Here is a 25,000-nt window from a genome sequence, read left to right as displayed (position 1 = left end):
TAGATGATATGGTTACTGTTTGTAACTATGTCACATACTGTTTGATGCAATGTTACGAACAGTATAATAACCTAACGTGGCCCTAAATATGACCCTTGCTTGTTTCAACAACTAGTGCCTACAACTTAACTTTAACTACCTTAAACACAGAACATGACACTGAAGCATTTTTTTAATAAACCTGGTGAATCTTGCATTGCTTTTTCTAAACATATTTTTTCACTGTCTGCACTTAACAATGTTCCACAACTGACCTGCTGCGAGAGAACTAAGAGTTATGTAATGCAGAATGTAAATCAGTCCACGTACGCATGGCAATGTAGGGCCAGGATTCCCTTGGCACGACGAGATACTTTCCTTTGCATGAGAACTAGACCTTAATCCTCCGAGGGTCACATGACCCATCTGGCAAAATGGCTAATGTGTCCGACACACACTAGAACTGCTCCCCCTGTTGCCTCAGAGCGGTGTTTAACTGGGGAGCATTTCTGGTTTCATGTTGACAGGCAGACTTGGTAAATACGGTCGAGCTATAGCCTTATGTGGGTATTTCTTTCATAGTGATATAGATTGTGTGTGTGTGTGTGTGTGTGTGTGTGTGTGTGTGTGTGTGTGTGTGTGTGTGTGTGTGTGTGTGTGTGTGTGTGTGTGTGTGTGTGTGTGTGTGTGTGTGTGTGTGTGTGCATGAGTGTGTATGTGGTTGTGTATACATATGTTTGTGTGTGTGTGTGTGTGTGTGTGCTGTGTGTGAAAGTATATGTGTATATTTGTGTGTGCGTGTGTATGTGTGTATGTATATATTTGTGCGTGTTTGTGTGTATGTTTATGTATGTTTTTGTGTCTGTGTGTGTGGGTGTGTGCGTGGATGTTTGTGTGTATTCATGTAGTGTAGTTTTAAAAAATAAAGCCGTGGCTTTATTCCATCTTTTACCTGTCTTTGTGGCTTATACTGTAGGTCGATTTTCCAGTGATTTGCGTTTGATTGAAAACAAGGTGCTTCTGCGTCACCATATGAGGCCTATATGCTACACCAGAGGTCTGCGAGTAAGGGATGACCACGTCAACTTCATAATTGACGGAAATACAATCAAGACCGTTCTCCACAATGTGCTCTCGGTCCATGAACGATAATTCAAAGCCTCTTTGAGTCTAAATGAATTCCTTGCAAAAAATAAAAGATACCTTCTTTCCTAATTCTGTCCAAAAAGTTCAGGGTATTACTAAAGCTTGAATCGGCATCATCTCAGATTACTCACAGAGGCTTACTCAACCATCAGAGGACCGGCAACGCGGACTGTTCGCTGCCCCAAAGAACATTCTACTACTCAAACCACTTGGTTACGGTTTCATGCATGTAAGTATTTGGGTTGTGGGCAAAGATGTGTAATAAGATGTGGCTTATACTACAGAGTGGCTTTTTTTTTTAATATTTTGAAACCTACAAGCCCATTTTAGCACTCCTGCGGCTTGTAGAAAATGTGGCTTTATTTAGAAAAATACAGAATTTGTGTGTGTGTATATTTCTGTGTGTGTTTATGTGTATGTGTTAGTGTACGTATGTGTATGTGCGTGTGTGTGTGTGTGTTTGTCTGTATATGCGGGTCAATGTATGTATTTGTGTTTGTGTGTGTGTGTATGTGTGTATGTATGTATTTGTGTATGTGAGTGTGTGTGTGTGTGTGTTTGTCTGTATATGCTGGTCAATGTATGTAATTGTGTGTGTGTGTGTGTATGTATGTATTTGTGTGTGTGTGTGTGTGTGTGTGTATTTCTGTGTGTGTGTGTGTGTGTGTGTGTGCATTTGTGTGTGTGTGTGTGTATTTGTGTGTGTGTGTGTGTGTGTGTGTGTGTGTGCGCGTGCGTCTGTGTGTGTGTGTGTGTGTGTGTGTGTGCGTGTGTGTGTGTGTGTGTGTGTGTGTGTGTGTGTGTGTGCGCGTGTGTGTGTGTGTGTGTGTGTGTGTGTGTGTGCGTGTGTGTGTGTGTGTGTGTGTGTGTGTGTGTGTGTGTGTGTGTGTGTGTGTGTGTGTGTGTGTGTGTGTGTGTGTGTGTGTGTGTGTGATACCTGAAGAGGACACTATGAGGGAGAGCACCACCAACAGCCCCCCCCCTCTCATCAGGTCTCCGCCGCTCCCTTCTCCCGGCCGCCCTTCATTCCTCCTCCCTTCCACACACATTCGCCCCATTCCGCTAGTCCATGGGTCTTAGTAAGAGCTGCGGGAAACAGAAAATGTCTTGAGCAAATCTTAACCTAAAGGTTTATACCTTGTTTGGAGAGGCACTCATAGACACTCCCTTCTTCCGAGATTATTTCTTGCTGCTTCAGTACGGATGTGTTATTAATGACATATAGTTATAAAAAAATGTTATATTCATACCTATATTTCAGCCCTTCACGTTCTCGGGAGTTCGGATGTTCCATGAAACAACAGATTTCTATGTAGCACAAGTGTTTTCTTTACCAGTTAACTGTTAGCAGCCAAAACTGCCTCTGTGGCCAGTGGTCCACAAACACCTCAAAACCGGACTCACATCAACAACACTCACCTCAAAACAAGGGAGTCCCCCAACGAGTCTGTCGTCAACGTCCCTAATCCAGGGGAAGAGCGCTGATGAAGAAGATAACACTGAGGAAGGCTTCCAGATAAACCATAGTTGGTCAAAAATAACCTCTTAGATGACTCCACTCATTTGCAGTCACCTAGCCAAAACAAAAGGCAGTGTCTTGTGCCAACAGCTTGTATTGCGGACTCATCCGTTGCTGTCCTGTGTGTTTGTTGGTCCACCTCGTGTCGAAGGAAGGGGAGGAAACAGTGGCATCTGAATTTGCAAGAAGGATCTTATGCAAGGAGGATATTTGCGCACAGGGAATGCCCTGACGGCACAAGCGGCCATTAACAGCACGTTGATTCCATGTTCACCGATGGCACCATCCTGCGCTCCACCTTTCTTGAGGTCCCTCTCCTGCCCCACCCTCGGCCAATGTCATGGAGATTTGACTGTGTAGACAGGGACATTTGACTATGGAGACGAAGACGTTTGACTCTCAAAGTGGTCCACTTAGGGGCCTTTGTTTCTACAAGATTGAGGTGAGATGATGTGTTGTCCTGCCAGCAGTACAATGTGCTTTTTATGGATTGATTTTAAATGCTTTTTTCACTAAACACTGCCTTTGTTTTCACTAGATCCACCCTGTTGGCTCAACTCCCTAGTTTCTCGACGAAGTCGTTTGCTTTTAACGCAGCATTTTTGCAATTAAGTATCATCTTCAATCCTGTTAATTATATCTGCTCTCAAGAGTGAAAATTATCTCTTGCTTTACTAGGAATTACTTAATTGTCAATTCACTAAATCAATTCAGATTTGTGTTAACAATACAAACCTTGCGTACAGAGAAGTCTACAAGGCTGTGATGGTTGGCCAGTCTTTAAAGACCTGAGTTACCTTGTGTACAAAGCAGGCTATAGGGCTGTGATGGTAGGCTACCCAGTCTTTAAGACCCGAGTGACCTTACGGAGCAGTCTACAGGGCTGTGATGGTAGGCAAGCCAGTCTTTAAAGACCTTACATACAGAGCCGTCTACGAGGCTGTGATGGTAGGCTCAGTCTATTAAGACCTGATTGTATTTCTAACTGACTTTAATGACAGTTACAGTCTGAAGGGCTTTACATGTCATGCATCTATGACACCCCCCTAATCCTAAGGACAAAAGTTCCTTTCTAATAAAGTGCATCCCAGTAGTCAATTCAATTGTACCTCAGCTCAACAGAGGAAATATCATGAAGGAACGCAGTCGCAGAGTTTAGGATTCCTCCTTCTAGGGATGGTGAGGACTGCAAAGGGGGCCATAATTCACATATACGTATATTTCAAGCAAAGATCATAAAAATTATGATTAAAACAAATTGGGAAAAGTTTTGTCTATGTTAATGGGTTGGTGGCCCGCACCTCTGATCTAATTCTGCTCTCAATATCGTTTCTAGCGGCCACTACTGGCCAATATACAGCTATTGTTTTTTTCGATAGCAAGACTGAACTCATCCATGGACCTTCTAGCCTTGTCAGACGACCATCATGATATTCACGTTTGCGTTCTCAAGTCTGGCCGAGGCTTGGCAATCATTTTTCTTTTTAGATAAATGATGAGGCCTACGATGTTTAATCTTCTGAGAAAAGTAAAAGATTCCCGTGCTGACATTGACATTTTCACTCATTTGTTATTTTTATCATATTTTTTGTCACAATACCCTTCGAGATAAAAGGCTATTTACGCGTTATTCTGTGATAGCAGTTTTGCTGGCTTTCTGTTAAAGGATAAGGATGTGTGGTATTCTTTGTGGCCATTACCACACTATTCTAAATGTATTTGGAAACGCATTCAGCGCACAAACAAGCTGAGATAACTGGGATGGGCATCTGGTCGCCTGCTCAGAACTCAAGGTCTAGAAAGTAGATGCAAGAAACAATAAACAGGCCTTCAAGTGTCTTCTTCTCTGCGGTTTGGAGGAATGGGTGGAGTTGCGTGTCGGGACGGCCTCGTACTTCCGACCAAATTGCTGTCAGCCTGACCTGCAGCAGCGGTGCCAGCCCAAAGGTCAACAGCTACACCTGGTGGTGGTAAAAATAAACTACACCCTCATCAATTCCCATGTCCAGGTTTACACAAAACCGGTGTTGCACCTTATCGGGAGCCTTCTCAGACAGGACATCTTTCCTGTAGACGGGATATCTGTCCAGTCTGACTGCCATATAATGTATGTAACCATGTACATAATCCAAGTGTTGTAAAATATGTGTTAACAATCGGTGTACCTTATGCTCCCCACAAGTGTTTGCAATTCTTACACAACAAAGGTCTATTTTGACACACACACACACACACACACACACACACACACACACACACACACACACACACACACACACACACACACACACACACACACACACACACACACACACACACACACACACACACACACACACACACACACACACACACCACACATGATCTTTATATTCAATTTGTATGTATTCAAATCTATTTTAAGTGACATACTTGCAATCCAAAACAAACTGCTTTCTGTCAAATTTATAATGTAATAATTACATTAGTTTTTTACAGGCTCAAAGACACTTGACAATTGCAATAAACACATTGATTTTTCGTTAAGAAATCAATAAAAAGTCACCTTTAAACAATAAATGACACAAATTAAGTAGCAGAAAGAGGAGCTGAGTGTTGAGAATGTTAGAGACCCCGTCTGGGACTCCCATAATTCCACCACCACCCCACCCCCCCAAACTCATGCAAGTCATGCATCTTCCCCTATCAGGGCTGACCAGGATGCCCAATGCAACCAAAACATTGGAGGATATTTTACATGTATGCATGCAAGGAAGATACAGTTGGATCAATAATTAATGACTTGCATCTTACAGATTCCTTTATTTATATTTTTGCTTAATGCACAGTGGATAACTTAATTGAACTTCTGTTTACATTTTATACTCAGATATTAGATTGGATCATACAATCATGGAAATCAACAACAATTTTTTTTTTATGAAATCCAATATAGACATGAGGCATATTAAACTAAACCTGGGAAAAAAAAGAACTTAAAAACATATTATTTTAAGTTATTGTTTATGCATTCTAATTATCAAGCTGACATAACCAAACAGTACACTTATTTTGTATCATGGCTAATTAATATGACCACAGAAACAAACATTCAGAAAGGAGGTTATTCAGTTCAAGCCTAAATTCAAGTCAAGTATAAACAAAGTGAATGTCCTGATGGTTCTCAACCTCCTACCCAGATGTCCTGGGTTCAGCCTTTCATCCTATCTTGCCGTATCACGCCGGACAGTTGGTTCCAAGTGTCATATAACTTCCTAGTAGTTATTCAGGTCATTAATTTATTGTAACATCACGGCCAAGGCTGGACCCTCCACACGGCCATTCTTCTCCAGTAACATTCAATTTGGACGTCACAGCAGAAAGTATACCACAGTGAAAAAATAATAAATACAAAAATAATAATAATAAAAAAAATGCACAGAAATATATTCCATACAATTTCTATATATGCACAGTGTTTAAATTGGTTGTGTATTATTTGTGCGTATTTAGTTTTTCTTCTTATCTTGCCATTCCGCAGCCAATTCATTGTATATGAAATGTCCAGTTAAGATACTGGAACGGTGGTTCCTGCAAGGCCATAGGACTGGGACAATGGAGACTCCTTCAGTTTCCTTAAAAAAGAGGGAAACGCAGATTTTATCCTCTGTAAATCTTTTTAAAATATTATTTTTTGATAATATAGAGGTTCAATTAGGATATGATAATCAGGTCTTATACATACCATCTAAGTGCAAATGCAACAAGGCCAGCGACTACTAGTAAAGTTACGGTAGTAGTTGCAACAATCATTACTCTTTTTTTTCTGGCCAACTGGGGTTCGCCTGCCATGAAAAACACAACAGTGAGAACAGTTGAATTGGCATCACGTCATTGCAGTATATGTAAAAAGCTTGTTATAGCATTAGAACATAATCTTGGAATATTTGAATGTGCTTTTGTTTGTTTTAAGGGAAACCATGTGAGGGCCTTGTGTCAAATTCTTGGTCCGCATTGGTATTAAACAAAAGCTAATCGCAGGATAAGCTCGTTCATCTCTGGTAAGTGTCACTGCGCTGGGTTATTTAAGGCGTGAGAGGAAAGAGGGGGAACTATCAAAAGGTTGTTGAATCGAAGATCCTTCACTTGGACCCAGCGCTTTGCTCGCTCAGAGTTATCCAGAAGATTGTTTGGCCTTTATTTACATACTATTTACACATGCTTACGGTATGTGGATATCATTCGGCTACAAAGGGAGCCATAAAGCAAACTGTGCTCCCTAGCTGTTTCATAACTAAAAAGGTTATGCTCGCTGTAATGCAGAGCAGGACTTAAACCAAAACATGGCACCCATTGCCAATCTTTCAGATATCCATAAATAATCGATATAAATAAGAAACGTATAAATCCCAACCAAACTCGCCTGCATTGACACCTCCGTAGAGAGTCACATTGTAGGATTGGGAGCCCAGTGTGTTGGCGGCCACACAGCAGTACAGCTCAGACTCTCCCGTGGGGGGGTCTGCGTGAAGCTTCGGGGTCGGCCCCATGGATGTAGCCGTCGTCCTCCTGTCTACTGCGGTCAGACAGCCGTTACCGCGGAACCAGGTGTAGCTTTCAACAGGGGGGTTGGCGTCACTGCTGCAGGTCAGGACCACGCCCGTTCCAGACGAGAGGACGTCCACAGATGTGTTACAGGGTGGATCTAAGGCAGGAGGGGGAAGGGGGGGGGGTGCAATGGTGTCACCGCAGGGTTAAACAGATGATCAACATGACATGAAACCAAAACCAAAACTAAATTCTCATGTAGTCTCCTGTCAATATGCATGTGTCTTTATTTCACATGTATACATTGTGTGTCTTTACTTATTGCGAGGATAGTTTGGGGTTATTTTATTTCTGTTGCATTCATTATTATATATATAGGCCTACTTTGTATCAATTCCCCCCCCCCCCGTGGATATTAAAAAAAAGTGCTCTGGATCTTAATTAATACGTTTCTTTTCTGTACCTTTGCAACAAAAAAAGATTATTTGGACAGCCTGAAAACCTGAAACAAACGAATGAGACGAACGGGACTTCCAAAAGTCAACGGCGACACTCACACTGCACATCCACCGTTATGTCGGCAGAGCTCCTCCAGCCCTCGGCCGATTGAACCTGACACACGTAGTTCCCGCTGGCGTCGGCCCGTGTCTCATCCATGGTCCAGACCTGGCCCGGGTGCTCCCGTTGGATGGTGCTGTCCCCAGCAGGATCCATGAGCCAGCGGTACCGTCCCACAGGGCCGACCGGAGGGCCACAACAGGCCAGCTGCAGGGGCGCTCCCTCCAGGGCCCCCCCGCAGGGATTCACAGAGGCTGTGACGGCATCAGGAGAGCCTATCGGGTCGAAGGATTCAGAAGTGGATCGGTACGGACGTGTCTGGGAGGGTTGGATGTCGACGCCTCTTGCAACGTTGCCATTTTGCCACATTTTAACAAATGCTTTAACTTGAATGTTCGGTTGTTATTAGGTTGTTCCTTTAATTATCATGTGAACGAGGATAATACTTAGCAATGTTTGTACTGCACACTTCACGCTAAAGTGCTTACCTAAAAATGTCTATTTAGTCTTCTTTGGAGACACCTTTGGTGATAAGCGCCACCAACAACCATTTCTCAACATTCACAATATTGCATTGATGAATTAACAGATTAATATAGATATTAGAATAGAATGAATAGATAGCGACTTAACAGACTTTATTTACTTGGAGATATTGGTGATGACATCCTCAAAGCAGTGCACTCATTATTTTTATGCTGACCATTATCATAGTTCAGTTTCAGTTCCTCCGAGACTAAATAAAGGGCAGAACAGGTGGCTGGTTCAAGGAACTGTCTACCCAGGCCTCAGGAACCTATTCCTCTGATTTGCTTGTGTTTTGAAACCCTGTCTAGACCAAGTGTTCAGTTTTTAACGTAATAAAACCCGGGCCTACCTGCCACCAAGAGTTGTACACCAGTCTGCGCCGGCATCTTCTGGGTGGGGGGGTGGGGGATGACGTAGAACACGTAGGCTCCACCGTCGGACATCCTGACCCCCGAGATTTGCAGCGAGCAGTTTTTGGTCCCAGGCTGCCCCAGAAACATGACTCTGTTGCTATAGGACGGGTCCAGGAAGACACCGTCGCTGTGATACACATAGCTAAGAGGAGAGGAAAGAGTCAGGTCAGATCCACTTTATTTTTTCCCTTTAATCACCGTCCCTGTCTTAAGTAGGTCTAAGTGCTTGACAGGCACGCCCATTCACCAGTGGAAGGCTACTTTTGTAGGCTAAAGTGCCCCGCTGGCCTAAAAAAATAACATTATTATTTTTGAATTTAATGTTTTATTGATTCAAGATGCTCATAGCTTTATTGCTGTAGCTAATGCTCCAGTGGAGCTCCAAAGTGTGTGCGCCTCATTAGCAACATCATGCCAAGTGAAATACTTCTCTCAAATCAACTCTCAGGATCAGCCCAAAAACACAATACAAAGAACTTTCTGTCGATTAAAGATATCCATTTAATAATACTCCCTCATGTTTCCAAATCAAAATATTACATGAAATACTTTAAGTAAACGAACATTCTTAATGCGTACGTGTGCGTGCGTGCGTGCGTGCGTGCGTGCGTGCGTGCGTGCGTGCGTGCGTGCGTGCGTGCGTGCGTGCGTGCGTGCGTGCGTGTCCACACCTCGGTGTGATACAGCGACTGCTCCCCAGGCACCACATCTCAGACCGCACGCTGTGGGCGTCCCCGTCCCTCAGGGGCTTAAAGACACAAATCAAAGGGGGTCTGTCAACTCAGTGCATCGTTCTGAGAGACTAGTCCAACCAAGCTCTCTGTGGGTGTTCTCTCAGGGTGTTGTTACACAATGTTTTAGCTGGTTTCACATATTGGTAGTGGCCTATGTTTGACTTCTTCTATTGCTACACTGTATCTCCGACGACGTCCTGGTCCACTCGTCTGCAGGTTCAAAGCCAAGAATGGGGGGATGGATGAGAACAAACAATAGATCCTTCATTTTTGTTAATTTTACCTGGCTGGAGGAGTCCTCTTGGTATTCATAGGAACAAGGCAGGACCACAGTCGAACCAATCACAGCGCAGATAGGGTTGATGGGCAGGTTAACGGACCAGTGGCCAGCAAAAACGTCTCAAGAGAAGGAAGAAACAATTTGTAACCATGCAGTAACACAAGACAAATCCACCAATACCGTGAACTGGAGTCTGGAAATGTGTTGGTCACATTTCAAAGAGATCTTCTTCTGGGTTTGGAGGTAGAACATTTGCATTTTCAAGTCCTAGCACGGAGCAGCCATTGGTGGTGTTGCAGTATGAATGGTAAATGTTTCCTCCTATGATACATGTTTTAACATAGACCAGAAACTAATTTGACACATTTTAATTGTGCATCACATATAGTGTAATGAGAGAGAGAGAGAGAGAGAGAGAGAGAGAGAGAGAGAGAGAGAGAGAGAGAGAGAGAGAGAGAGAGAGAGAGAGAGAGAGAGAGAGAGAGAGAGAGAGAGAGAGAGAGAGAGAGAGAGAGAGAGAGGTTAGAGAAGTTCAAGTTATATATTGCTAGTGGTTCAAAACGGTAGTCAGGTGCTAGGTGTAATCATCTTCCGACAGACTGCAAAGTATCTCACAGTTTGAATAAACATGTCTATCCATCACAACATGACTGAGTGTCAGGTGGTCTTGAAAGCCCCCCCATGCGTCCCACCTTCCTCTGACTTACCTTTCAAAATAAAGATTGTCAGGATCCAGAGTGCCGTTGTCACTTCTTTATCCATGGTCTCTCCTTCTGTTCTTATCCCACCAACTCTGTGTGTGTTTCTATTGTCGTTCTGATCCCTATGTCTATGGGTCTCCCCTACTCTCTCCTCCAGTCAAGAATGAGCACACTTGATGTTCTCGTTTCTCAAGATTTCTCCATGCAGAACAATATGTGTCAGGCTTCCCTTTTTCTGTTGTTAACTGAAGTGATGCTGTGAGTGCTTTCATACCCGCAACAAACAGGAAATCATTTTGTTTCCTTTTTCTGTCCGTCTGTTTGTGTGTCTTTCTGTCTGTCTATCGCACGCACGCGCGCGCGCACACACACACACACACACACACACACACACACACACACACACACACACACACACACACACACACACACACACACACACACACACACACACACACACACACACTTAGATTCAATTATTTAGTTTATTATTTATCACTCCACTCTATCTTGGTGAACGGAGTGAGTGTCGAACAAATGGTTTCCAGTGACCCCCTGCCTTCACATAATGCCCTGGCTGTTTATCTGCTGGTATCGCAATAAGGTGACGTCATCAGTAACCCCCTCCTCCCTTTAACCCTTTGTGGTTTATGAGGCTTTTTTCTTTTTCAGTAGCGCGCAACCAGTACCCCGACAGAACACTAAACGAACTTCATACTCGCAACAACCAAAAAAAAATCCCATAAAGGCTTCTGTTTTGGTTGATAATCCTCCAAATGTTCCTCTCGTTTCGATTAGAGGCGGAGTCCGTTGGCTTTGGATGACTGGAGTGGCTGAAGGTCGCCAGTAGAACTACCCCGTCCTGAATTGCACTAAGAGGGGATCCACCTGCAAAGAAATAAGTGGAGAACTTAGTAGAAACTCGAATGTGTCCCCCGCATTGCTTTTGATGAAGTGAACTGAGACCACTTGGAATGGATTACTAGTGTTTCGCTCCTCGCATGCCTGCTCCTCCTGGCCCGCAGCTTGAGACGCAGGTGAGGGACTTTACAAATAATTTTAAGAACCCTTATAAGTTACAGACCTGAAGTTTAAAAATGACCATTCAATATAGCCACAAAACTACATATAGCTACATATCTATGGGATCAAAGAGTTGTGATTCAGGAAAGGCCATTGTTTAATGAATGCAGGTAGCCTGCTCTAAACATGACAACCTGCAGTGTGGATGAAGTCGTGTTTTGTCTAAGGATCGTTGATTATTAATAGAAAAATATAAAGAAAAGACGATTATCTTTCACACCCAATCAAAAAATGGCGCTAAACTAAACATTAATAAAGTTAATAGATGTTCGGTGAAGTTTTTTTTCCAAACCCAGATTTGAATTATTTTAGTAGTTTACGAGGCCTGTTGCGCACATTAAAAGTTATCGTCAGATGGGCTCATGGATGAGACTGTATTAAGCTCTTTTTAAACGAAAAGGAAAAATGGTCCAATTGTCTGAAGGAAAACCATATATAGATATCTAGTAGCTCCTGCGAACCCAAAGTCAGGTTCACATGCCTAAGGGTCTATGTCTGAACCAAGATTGCCCCTTTATTGACATAATAGAGATAGGCTATGTATTCTTGTATTATCATTATTTGATATTTGATACCATGTCATGGCCTCATCATATTGACTTACTTAACAAATCATTAAAAATAGGGTATTATTGGTCAATGTCCTAAATGCTATTCGGAAGTAACCAAGGCTGTAGACAGGAGAAAAAATGTGTTTACAGACACAGGATATAATTTAACAACAAAAAGCCATGAACAGATGGAAGAATCGTAAATGCATAATTGTATGTGTAGGTGCCAGTATAGTTCACATCTACGTAATAATAACAAAGTTAGGAACGACTGAGCCTTAATACAAACTTTTCATAGAAGCTACTAAATGCAACCCTATCATAGAATATTGCTGAACCAATTAGTCGATCATTGATGAGTAAATGGATTTCTAATGACTAATTTAGCCTTGAATGACTTAAAACACCTAACAACCCAAATGAAGTGCAGCTGTGATACTGTAATGTTGGTCAATGATTATACAGGATTGGTGTGTCTCTGTTGTTTTTGTTGAAAAGGACGGTGAGTCATTGGAAGTGAGAGAAAAGGACACCACAAGGCAAGAAAGGAGAAGAAACTGGCGAAAAATCGGATGATTTCTGCATCCCATAAAATGGATGCAGAAAAATCAGCGAAGGAAGGGAAGATGGGTGAGTCTCGTCCAATCACAGTCCCATTCACACGCACGATGACTGAGGCACACACGCACGTCCATCCTAACGGAGCATGTCACATGTTCATCTCTCGAGTTTTGCTGTACCAAACATTAATGTTCTTGGCAGTTAAAAATTATTATTTCTGGTAGAATGCCCTTTTTTCGGATGCACACTGGGAAAAGGATTAAATATTTTCAAAAGTCAATCATTGGAAGTTGGAATGGAATGAAAAATGTTGACCTTACATATATTTGACTTATTATTGTAATACTATAACACTATAACAACGGGAGTCAGCAGGATAATCAGAACAGTTCCCCCCTATGTTTTCTAAATGGTGGCTTTCAGTCCTAAAAATGGACCAGTGTTGAATGGATGATGGCATGGTTTCATACCTTTGTGACACAGTATGAAAGAAAAAAAAGGACATTATTTATACACAACTTTATGGCTTTTCATGAGCCATGCAGTAGAAAGTAACCTTTTCTCATGATCTATTTGAGCCTCAATTTTCTATTTATGAAATACACGCGGCGGGTAAAAACTTCAAACGCATACATCTGTTTCTCTATATTAAATCCCTCGTCAGGATTTCAGTCCGACCTCCGTGTGTTGTGAGTAAATAGACGCAAGAATAAAACAGTCACTTCTGATAAGATTCAGATCAGCTGTTTTGTTTCAGAAACGGCAAAGTCACAGTATTGTGCGCATGATTGTGTTCTGTGTGGTCCACCTTATGTATGAATAGCCTACCTCAATGATAGGACACATTATCCTCCTGTTCTTCAAAAGGCTTCCATTGTGTTCTTCATCCTTCGGTAGTTTATTCGTGCCCATGGGACTCGGTCGGTGAAAAGGTTACTCTTGGTTTGCTCTAGTGTTGTCTTGTATCCCTTCAGGTGAGGCGGCCCCTTTGGAAGAGGTTTTTAAAGCAGCAGCAAAGAGCGTGTGGGTGTCTAGACTCTAGATCATTCTGTACCCCTGGTGCCTGTTGCTATAATTATCCTACGATAGTAGCTTACACTGTGGCTGCCACTCCTTCTTTCTGTTTAGCTATGTTTATAAGAGTGTGTGTGTGTGTGTGTACATCTGTGTTTGTTTCTGTGTGTATATGCGTGTTTCTTCACTGCCATAACTACCGTCATAACACGTGAGTCAACAGCATGGTATGTTCGCCGGCCGAATGTTTTTAGGTCTTCATTCAACACAACTAAGTTCTTTGAGATGTATTCCTGCTTTGAGATGTATCCCTTATTTGATCCAGAATGTGTGATCCCCTCCGTCTCTCTTCACTCACTCGCCATGTTTCTCCGCCATTGAGAAGTGCTGCATTTAACACATCTGTGAATGACAGGCAAGAAGGATAACATTGTCCAATCACGGAAGAGACGCACTGAGAAAAAGGCGTATGCAGTCAAATCAAAACAGATATTCTCACAGCCAATTTCACACACGAATAGTTGACTTTGCCATTTCTAACAAAGAACACTCCAATAATAGCTCTTAAATCTTTAGCGCTCTTCCCTAGAGGCAGAAACACACAGTCAGAGAACACAAGCAGCAAGTAGCAACTAGCCGGCAATCATCCCAAATGGAAGTGCGGATTGTTACTGATTTGGTGGTTAAAGGATTTGGCTGGTTTCTTATTACCCCAGGTCAATTGTTCATAATGTCCTTGTCCAGATTTAAAACAGCAATGATTTTTGTTCAACTCACCACTTCTTGCGGTGTAGATATGTTCTGAAAATGGGTATGTTATAAAATCCATTATTTTCCAAACAAGTGTTTAGCAGTTCTCAAAACGGTATCTGTGTTTTGTCAAGCCATGGTAGGTGCATACAACCTGTCCTGGCTATGCAACCTTCTCCAGTAATGCCAGCAAACCAATCAATTCACATGTTTCGATACTATGGCTACCTGCCACTGTGCATCCTTGCAGATGCGGGATAGAATTCTGTGCAAAGATAGTGACTGCATTTCAGGCAGTGTGATAATTCAGCATTCCCAGTGCAAAGCAATATCTCAATAGGTCTGCAGGGTAAGTGTAGGAGGAAGTAGCTTTTAAACTGATTAGACACAATAAAAGCATTCTGTGTTTACAGGCCTCTGCGCATGTTCAAAGAATCAGTGACTGAGGGAGGCGCAGTTGCAGTTAGAATTCTTGAATGTTAAATATCTTGGTCATACTCATACACACACACACAAAAACAGACACACACAGACTAAAACACACACACACACACACACACACACACACACACACACACACACACACATACACACATAGACTTACACACATACAGACTAATACACACAAACACTCAAACAGAATAACACACCCACGCATGCACACATAGACACACAAACACACACACACACACACACACACACACACACACACACACACACACACACACACACACACACACACACACACACACACACACACACACACACACACACACACACACACACACAGACACACAGCATTAGTGGTTTCGGGTAGGTACAATAGGATGTTTGTTCTTCTGAGAGCTACTATGATTAAATGGTTTTGTGGGAAAAGACGGAAGGGAGAGAGAGTCACTGGGGGAAGGAAAGGGGGAACAGTCTCAAATACCCCAGTCTCTTACCCCAGTCTCTTATACCCCAGTCTCTTACCCCAGTCTCTTATACCCCAGTCTCTTATACCCCAGTCTCTTACCCCAGTCTCTTATACCTCAGTCTCTTACCCCAGTCTCTTATACCCCAGTCTCTTATACCCCATTCTCTTACCCCAGTCTCTTATACCCCAGTCTCTTACCCCAGTCTCTTATACCCCAGTCTCTTATACCCCAGTCTCTTACCCCAGTCTCTTATACCCCAGTCTCTTACCCCAGTCTCTTACCCCAGTCTCTTATACCCCAGTCTCTTATACCCCAGTCTCTTACCCCAGTCTCTTATACCCCAGTCTCTTACCCCAGTCTCTTACCCCAGTCTCTTATACCCCAGTCTCTTATACCCCAGTCTCTTATACCCCAGTCTCTTATACCCCAGTCTCTTACCCCAGTCTCTTATACCCCAGTCTCTTATACCCCAGTCTCTTATACCCCAGTCTCTTACCCCAGTCTCTTATACCCCAGTCTCTTATACCCCAGTCTCTTATACCCCAGTCTCTTACCCCAGTCTCTTATACCCCAGTCTCTTACCCCAGTCTCTTACCCCAGTCTCTTATACCCCAGTCTCTTATACCCCAGTCTCTTACCCCAGTCTCTTACCCCAGTCTCTTACCCCAGTCTCTTATACCCCAGTCTCTTACCCCAGTCTCTTATACCCCAGTCTCTTACCCCAGTCTCTTACCCCAGTCTCTTATACCCCAGTCTCTTATACCCCAGTCTCTTACCCCAGTCTCTTACCCCAGTCTCTTACCCCAGTCTCTTACCCCAGTCTCTTATACCCCAGTCTCTTACCCCAGTCTCTTACCCCAGTCTCTTATACCCCAGTCTCTTATACCCCAGTCTCTTATACCCCAGTCTCTTACCCCAGTCTCTTATACCCCAGTCTCTTATACCCCAGTCTCTTATACCCCAGTCTCTTATACCCCAGTCTCTTACCCCAGTCTCTTATACCCCAGTCTCTTATCCCCGGGACTTCACTGAAAAATAATGCGTGATGTCGCCATCAGAACCACGTCAATTTGCCACTTTTCTACGTTGAGGACAATCTGTGCACAAGGAATGACGACCGTATATACGAGCGGAAGGGGGATCGAAGCGCTGGGATTCTTTGGTTTGCAGGGAACACTGCCTTCCGTTTATTATTACAGCAGTTTCCCAGCCCTTTGAAAACGTTGATTACATTCGTGGGATGAACGCTCATTTTCAGTTCACACATCAAGTGCATTTTATTTGTGTAGCCAGTCTTACGTATAGTCTAGGTACTGCAGTGACCAGCTTCCATTCTGGTCTACAGTTCATATATTACAGTCTAGTTTTCTGTTGAAAGGCCATAAAAGATCCATAGATCAAACAAAGAATACAGATTAAACTCATATTTGGGATCTCTCAAAGATTATTTTTTGAAACAAATAAGATTGATCATTAAAAGAATATATAGGATATACATAGTATATATGAATATATATATATATATATGAATGTGGACATTCAAAAGGACTAGATGAAAAATCTAAAAAGACTAGTCTCTAAAGTGTATATCCACCATCCCTGTACTTGGTATTAAGATTCAGATGACATATGCAGGACAGCATATGCATTCGCACTGAATTACGTTGATGAGTCTTAACCCTCTCCAATTGTGCTTTGGGTGATACGAACAAAACATTGTATATGGATGAAGGTCAATTCATCCATTCAATTCAGTTGAATAAGCCATAGGAAAACATATCACTGTAAAGATTGCATGCTTCAATCAAAATAAATGCTGCTTCTCTTTCAATAGCAGTAGTTAATTTGGTATTCAGACCTTGATCGGATTTGAATGCTGTGTGTTGGATTTCCATTATGTCATTTTTGTGGAATAAAAAAGAAGATGGTCTTTACATTTCCAGAGAGGAAAGTTTGACATCAGAGTGTATTCATGTGCCAGTAATTGATATGTATTGCTGTCCTACAACTGAAGGGCTAGGAAAGGATTGCTGAATGACATTATATGACAATATACTATTCTATTGTAGAGAATAACCTTTGTGCCCGTAAATTTTGACCTGTGGAACAATACGTTGTGTGCAACTATGAAAGGGACAGCAGATAAACAAATGAACTAAGGAGCAAAATACCTTGGTCTAGGGGTGGGGAAAATAATCGATTCTTCGATATATTGCGATTCTCTCTAGAACGATTCCGTCTCGTTGTAGATAAATTAATAATCAGAATTATTATTATTATTTGTTTTTTTATTTGTTCACCTGCTGCAACATTCTGTTCGCCAGAGAAGGATAATTTTAGTAATTTTAAAATTATTTAATTTATCTTCAGTGTGTATTGACCAATCTGATTTGTCTTGACACGATTGCGATTCAGCCTACGCATAGCATGCACGCAAACTCCCAGCCAGACACAAAAACTCCTTCTAATTCAAGAGCAGCTTTTTCTTTTAATGACGTAGAAAAGAAAGATTAGAAAGAAGATAAAACTGTTTTTTTTTTTTCCATACTTCCATATTGTGTTTTAATACAAGCTGCATTGATTATTGCATTGTCCACAGAAAGTCATAGTTGTGAAAAAAGCTTTCCCTCGAATAAAATATTTGATAAGTTAATTCATCTGTTGATGTCTTTAATGATCATCACAAAAGTAGGAAGTCATTAGAAATCACGCATGGAAATGTACATAAAAAAATTGTTGCATCGAGATGCATCAAGTTGCATCGATAATCGTTTTAGAATCGAATCGTTGACCTCATAATCGGATCGAATCGTGAGTTGCCAAGAGATTCCCCCCCCTAATGGGATCTAAACCATTGTGTTTGGCTGCTCTTTGTCAGAAATAACAGCTGCCTGGACATCAGGAAGGAAAGCGAGAGCGGAGAGGAACGGGTATGACGAGGAAAGACGAGAAATTGACATGGTGGGACAGGAAAGAAGGAGGAGGAATGACGAGAGGGAGACAGGGGCAGGATGAAACTCATTAGACCTAAAAAAAATAATAATTTGGTTCCTGTTGGTGGTCAGTTGAGGTCATGGGTAGGTAGGGAATTTATTTTATTTTATTTTTTCCAGTGGCAGCGAATGATAGGTAGGTTGTTTTCATCTAAAAATGAGAAAATTCGCTCATCCTTGTACAGAATGAAGAGGTGCTGTACCAAAACGTAATTATAGTTAGCATAAAAAAAAAGAAAAACATTATTATTAATATATTTTTTTTTTTTAAAGCTCATAAAATAATTTGGGTCGCACATAAATTGACAGGGTCGGTCGGAAACCGGAACCAAACATTTTTTTTTTTAGGCCCTACGGAGATTCTGTGTTTTTTCTTTCATTCCAAAGAGCCCCCCACTCTCCTATCTAACGCTGTTGTTTTAATCAGAACACATTGTGTTACGCTCGCTTTCCCAGCAGGTGTTTAGCTTTGACCTCACTACATTAAGATCAGTTCAGATATACCAATTCACCCAAAATGTTGTAATTTGGCCATTCTAACCAATCAAATTTCCTAACGTTTTAATTTGTTTATCTTCTCAATACACTTAGTGCTACATTTGATGTAAACTGATTTAGACTGAGAGCACTTTATCTATACTCTCTGGGAATTTCTGAAGTTGGGGTACTGGCTCGATGTTGAATATGTCCAAATAACAAGGATGTCCCGAGCTATTAAGAAAAACAACAAAAGAAGAAGTGTATTGATGTGTAATGTTGGAAAGTCTTTTTCAACACAGCTGCCAACCTCAGCTTCCCATCTTTGTGTGAACTGTAATGACTGCAGATGAGTATAAATAAGATAACGATAATGATGAAGGTGATTATCACAAAGACAAAGTACATTTGTGCTAAACACATAACGAGGAGTGCTAGATAATACAATTCTGTCCCCAAATCAGGGTTCCTCGATTAGACGAGGAACCAGTAACAGTGTTGGCTAGGGCTGAAGAAGGGGGGGGGGGGGGGGGGGGTGGGGGGGGTTGTTACTGTTACTGACTGGAGATCAGAAGGATTCTTATTTATTTTTCTTTTACAATTCAATAGTTGAATAAAGATGTTATAATATCAATTTATGCATCAATTCAAAACCAACACACAGTCCTGGCCTAAAGGAAAGAGCCGTTTATATGTTGACTGCTTCCAATGTTGCGTGAAAAATCGCACAGTAAAGCGCCATCTAATTATTGGTGGAGATAAATGTAATTTCGATCATTTCCCCAAATCGTTCAGCCCTAGGATCAGACGGGATGCCAGTAACCGTGTTGACGTGTGGTCGGTGAAGCGCTGCACATCGGTGTCCTGTCCGGCCTGTTCTAGGTTCAGCGACCCCACGGTTGCCCCGTTTGTTTGTGCATGCGCAATTGTCGGAGAACAGGAATATCTAAATAGCTCTTCTCGAAATGTGTGCATGGTAATTTAAATATGACTTTATAAACGATGTGAGATGACATTTAACAAACAAAAGACTCTCTAGTCAAACTGAACATAACCCAAGTCTGTTGCGCTTGTTTGAACAGGTGCACAACACAACCTTTAGAGATCACGTGATATATAAATATTTTAAACTGAAATACTAACGGAAATGACCCAGGAAAATTGTGTCAAGTGTTTTGCGGTGAATGTTGAACATTTCACGATGTCAGGGTGACACCGTGCGGGCCGGTAGGTGATAAGGGTTGTACCTGGAGCGAAACACACACTGCCACACTGATGCAGTTATGGCCCCATATCTGGGTTTGTTCTAGTTCACAGGAGACATGGTGGACTTACGACTATTGATTGAGAGAGAGCTTCAAATCTGTCCAACACAAAGTGTGATGACTTGCTGACACCAGCCATTTATTTATATTTAGGATTCCACTCCTAAACACTCAAAACTATAGTGATTTCTGTGGTGTTTTGCTATTCAGAACTTATTTTAAGACCCTTTTATTGGTTTATGAAGCTCTTAATGGTCTTAGTCCTAGTTATTTATCAGATTTGCTTTTATCCTACGAACCCTCTACCGGCCTTAAACGGGTTAATTTATTTTTGATTTTAGGATTAAATGGTCAATTTAAATATGAACATAATTGGGATACTACACTTATAATCTAAGCATACATTTTAATTCACGTCATTTACAGTCACCCAAACCCTACATTGTGCTTTGATGACGGATTGTATCAGGCCTGCTCAATACTGTGTGTGCGTTGTGTTTAGGTGTGTGTGCGTATGCCTGTGTGCGTGCGTGTGCATGCGTGCGGGTATCTTCGTGTACCAGTGCTTGCGTTTGTGTGTGTATGTGTGCGCGTGCATGCACGTATCTTCGTGTATCAGTGCTTGCGTTTGTCGCGCGTGTGTGTGTGTGTGTGTTTGCGCGTGCGTGTGTGTATCTTCGTCGTGTCCCAGTGTTTCATGTATTTTCGTGTGTGTGTGTGTGTTTGTTACTGCGTGCGTGTGTGTATCTTCTTCGTGTACCAGTGTTTCATGTATTTTCGTGTGTGTGTGTGTGTGTGTGTGTGTGTGTGTGTGTGTGTGTGTGTGTGTGTGCGCTCATGCCATCGCGTGTGTTTCTCCAGTCCATCGGGGGATCTACCTCACCTGTGTGCTGACCCCCTGCCGCGCCCTGGGGGTGTGTGTGACGCTGATGACCCTGGTGGCTATGGGAGCCGCCGTCTGGGCCGTAGGTTAGCACCCCCCACACACACACACACACAGACACACACACACACAGACACACACACAAACACACACACACACAATCACACACACACGCACACACACGCACACACACACACACACACACACACACACACACACACACACACACACACACATACACACACACACACACACACACACACACACACACACAGACACACACACACACACACACACACAATCACACACACACGCACACACACGCACACACACACACACACAAACACACACAAACACACACACACACACAATCACACACACACGCACACACACACACACACAAACACACACACACACACACACACACACACACACACGCACACACACACACAAACACACACGCAGACACACACACACACAGACACACACACACACACAGACACACACACACACAGACACACACACAAACACACAAACACACACACACACACACACAATCACACACACACGCACACACACGCACACACACACACACACACACACAAACACACACACACACACACACACACACTCACACACGCACAAACACACAAACACACACGCAGACACACACACACAGACACACACACACACACACACACACACACACACACACACAGACACACACACACACACACACACACACACACACACACACGCACACACACACACACACACAAACACACACACACACAATCACACACACACGCACACACACGCACACACACACACACACACAAACACACACACACACACACACACACACACACACACACACACACACACACACACATACACACACACACACACACACACAATCACACGCACAAACGAAGCATGCACAACACGCATTTGTTTTCTGTGTTTGTGTTTTTCCAACTTTTACAAAGTGATAGATTAACATATTATGTTATCGTCGTGACATTTTTGTCACACGTGTCTCCCCTGTTTCTTGTGTTTTGATCCTCCTGTATTTATTTCTGTCTATGTATTTAACTCTGTTTCTGGTTGTATATTGTATACTTTTTGTGTTCTACTTTAGAGGCATAAATCATCTGGTGTTTGTGTTTTTTGCAGTCACGTACTGCACCATGGAAGAAGATACAGGACTTTATGAAGGTGAGTACGGCCATTCATGTAATGAGTCAGTAAACTCATTTAGATCTCTAAAACTACACTATATCCCACACTGCACATTTTTATACTTAATTGTGGTATGGACATGAGAATGATTTGGATTGTTTGTGGAAATGTTAAGTATTATCTTTCACAATCTTCATCTAGTTCAGGTCAACTCTGCCGACCAGCATCTCCAGGTCTTTGACTCCGCCCAGAAAAGATGGCGGCAGGTATGCTCCTCCTCGGCCAATGAGCTTCTGGCTAGCATAAGCTGCGAGGAAGTTGGCTTCGTCAGGTAAGATTACTTGTAACTTTCCCGCTGGACTTTGCATCGTCAACCTAACTATAGTATGCACCCGTACATCATCGAGACTGACGTCTACATATTTATCGTGTTCGTGTTTCAGTGTAGTGAACTACTCTGTCGCGTCGGTCCCAGACGGGAGCAGCGATCCTGGCGACTTTTTCTGTGTCAAACCGGAAGAGTTGAGCTACGGAAAGAAGATCAGAGACTCCTTGTTCCCATGGTAACTACTGATGGAGCTGTCTCTGTTATAGGACCCCCGGCCTGCGGAGGTGCCTTCTGCAGTGACCCTGTCAGACTCTTGACTCTGTGTGTGTTCTCTCACCTGACTCTCTGTTTCAGTGACTGCGAGAGCAGGGAGGTTCTGACACTGTTGTGCCAAGGTACGGTCAAAGTTAAACCGGTCTTTTTACCCTCACGCTTCACTCCTTTCCTACTCTGCCTCTGTCCTCTGTCCTCTGTCCTCACTCACACTCCCGTAGGAGCCACTCCTTGAGGTAGGGCTGGCTGTTCCGAACGAGCTCAGAACGGAGCCACAGGGCGAAAACAACACTGCTAAATGGGAAGGACTCAGACGTAGTGAAAGACGAAAAAAATGACATCTTGTCCTCCTTTATTCATAATAATAATAATAATACATTTCATTTAGAGGCGCCTTCAAGACACCCAAGGTCAATGACACCCGGTGTACTGACTAAGCCCTAAACTTAGTAGTACTGGTTGTTGATTCCGTTTATAGTTTCCGCCCGACTGCGCCCAGCACGCTCCAATTACCGCAAAAACGAAGAACAGTTCAGTTTATTTTTGCTGGTTTATTTCCTTCCAATAATACACAGCCGCAATAATTCTAACTCAAAATACATGTAACAAAACAATAAACCCGAATTCCTCACTAAACTAAGATGCATTAACACACGGGGACACGGGCACACGGGCACAGTCGAAAAACTGTTTGCTTCCCATCAACAACAACCTGTGATCAGGTTCAATCAGGTTAAATGCCTCACTCTGCTGACCCGAGGTCAACTGAACCACACAGCCCCCTAGTGGCACGGGGTAAAATTACACGAAAATAAAGCACATTTAATATGGCTCCTACACCCGGTTTACATTTTCTGATAAGCGTATCGCTAAGATAATATCACATTAATGCTGTTATGTTTACGGCCGGCCGACTTACTCTCTCTCTGTCTCTCTCTCTCTCTCTCTCTCTCTCTCTCTCTCTGTCTCTCTCTCTCTCTCTCTCTCTCTCTCTCTCTCTCTCTCTCTCTCTCTCTCTCTCTCTCTCTCTCTCATCTGTCTCTCTCTATGTCTCTCTCTATGTCTCTCTCTCTCTCTTCTCTCTCTCTCTCTCTCTCTCTCTCTCTCTCTCTCTCTCTCTCTCTCTCTCTCTCCTGCCTCTCTCTCTCTCTCTCTCTCTCTCTCTCTCTCCCTCTCTCTCTCTCTCTCTCTCTCTCTCTCTCTCTCTCTCTCTCTCTCCTCTCTCTCTCTCTCTCTCTTCAATGTATCTTCCTCAACCCCCCCCCCCCCCCTCTCCGGTCTCCCCCCCCCCCCCCCCCCCCCCCCCCAGACTCGCGGCCGGCGCAGTCTGACGGAGGACCGCATCGTGGGGGGGTCTTGACTCGCGGCAGGGCAGCTGGCCCTGGCAGGTCAGCCTGCGGTACGACGGGGTGCACCAGTGTGGCGGGTCCCTCATCTCAGACCGCTGGATCGTGTCTGCGGCGCACTGCATCCGTGAGTAAGTGCAGCGGAGTGGTCGCTTCATCGCACTAAAGATAAGCACAGGGTAATGATGATCATGAATGTGCTGGCCCACCATCTTAGCTCAGGAGGTAGGGCAGTTGTCTTGTAACCAAAAGGTTGCTAGTTCGATCCCCAGCGCCCTCCTAGCTGAGTGTTGGTGTGTCCCTGAGCGAGACACTCAACCCTAAACTGCTCATGACGAGCTGGCTGTCGCCTTGCATGGTTGACTCTGCCGTCGGTGTGTCAATGTGTGTATTAACAGATGTAAGTCCGATAAAAGCGTCTGCTAAATGCCCTAATTTAGCAGACGCTATATGGAGAGTATTTGACAGCAACAATGCATTCGCCGTTGAATGTAAAAAAGAAATAAAGATGACACCCTGGGCTTTACTTTAAGCCCAGGGGTCATGAGATGAGATAAGATCAGGTGACAAATTTAGAGTCACTTACTTTAGTTGACTTAGCGTCGCACCACATATGTAATTTTACTTCCTTGTGTGTATATATTTCTGTTAAAAAACGTATGTAGTATTTTATTCTATTTTTATTCTATTGTATTTTATTTATATTTTAAGCACAGAAATACAGAGTATGTCACGCAAACATTTCACCGCACATCCTGTACGAGTATGTGACAAATAGAATGTTATTAATTATTAACACACAAATTGAATACTAAAAGTGTGTTTATTCTCTCTATCTGTAACCGTGAGTGTAGCTCTGCTTAGTGCTAAACAACATGGCCGCTCTTCCCGCCAGACGGTTCCGCTCGGTGTCCCGCTGGCGCGTGTGCTGCTGGGCTCCGTCTACAACACCCCGCCCAACGCCACCGTGGTGGAGGTGAAGACCATCGTCT

General features: G+C 43.0%; 3 protein-coding genes across 4 annotated transcripts in view; 1 reads left to right on the top strand and 2 right to left on the bottom strand.

The window, feature by feature from the left end:
* LOC132468249 (uncharacterized) overlaps window positions 1-3,229 on the bottom strand; it is a 5,280-nt gene extending 2,051 nt beyond the window's left edge. The window contains exons 1-2 of one of the 2 annotated variants that reach the window (XM_060065982.1): window positions 2,545-3,229; window positions 2,063-2,211 (exon numbers count right to left, since the gene is read on the bottom strand). In XM_060065982.1, coding sequence (XP_059921965.1) covers window positions 2,063-2,183 — 121 coding nt within the window. In that variant the 5' untranslated portion in view covers window positions 2,184-2,211; window positions 2,545-3,229. Of the gene's footprint in view, window positions 1-309; window positions 1,445-2,062; window positions 2,212-2,544 lie in introns of those variants that run through there. The other variant, XM_060065983.1, reaches the window with a different exon arrangement.
* A 2,189-nt stretch (window positions 3,230-5,418) lies between these two features.
* On the bottom strand, window positions 5,419-10,996 carry LOC132467309 (sialic acid-binding Ig-like lectin 12). The gene is made up of 8 exons (XM_060064513.1): window positions 10,392-10,996; window positions 9,688-9,803; window positions 9,342-9,418; window positions 8,607-8,812; window positions 7,729-8,004; window positions 7,047-7,328; window positions 6,369-6,468; window positions 5,419-6,258 (listed from the first exon to the last, which is right to left on the bottom strand). Exons 1-8 carry the CDS (start codon window positions 10,444-10,446, stop codon window positions 6,192-6,194), a joined length of 1,179 nt encoding a protein of 392 aa, XP_059920496.1. The 5' UTR covers window positions 10,447-10,996; the 3' UTR covers window positions 5,419-6,191.
* Window positions 10,997-11,087: 91 nt separating this feature from the next.
* Window positions 11,088-25,000, top strand: part of hpn (hepsin) — a 15,164-nt gene continuing 1,251 nt past the window's right edge. The window contains 11 exon segments of the mRNA XM_060064822.1: window positions 11,088-11,422; window positions 12,518-12,649; window positions 20,858-20,965; window positions 22,056-22,097; window positions 22,263-22,392; window positions 22,505-22,624; window positions 22,744-22,789; window positions 23,972-24,010; window positions 24,012-24,139; window positions 24,904-24,928; window positions 24,931-24,996. Coding sequence (XP_059920805.1) covers window positions 12,592-12,649; window positions 20,858-20,965; window positions 22,056-22,097; window positions 22,263-22,392; window positions 22,505-22,624; window positions 22,744-22,789; window positions 23,972-24,010; window positions 24,012-24,139; window positions 24,904-24,928; window positions 24,931-24,996 — 762 coding nt within the window. The 5' untranslated portion in view covers window positions 11,088-11,422; window positions 12,518-12,591.

This window comes from Gadus macrocephalus, chromosome 11, assembly GCF_031168955.1.
Source record: "Gadus macrocephalus chromosome 11, ASM3116895v1".
Taxonomy (NCBI): Eukaryota; Metazoa; Chordata; class Actinopteri; order Gadiformes; family Gadidae; genus Gadus; species Gadus macrocephalus.
The sequence above is the reverse complement of the archived record's forward strand: the minus strand, read 5'-3'. Positions and strand labels throughout refer to the sequence as shown.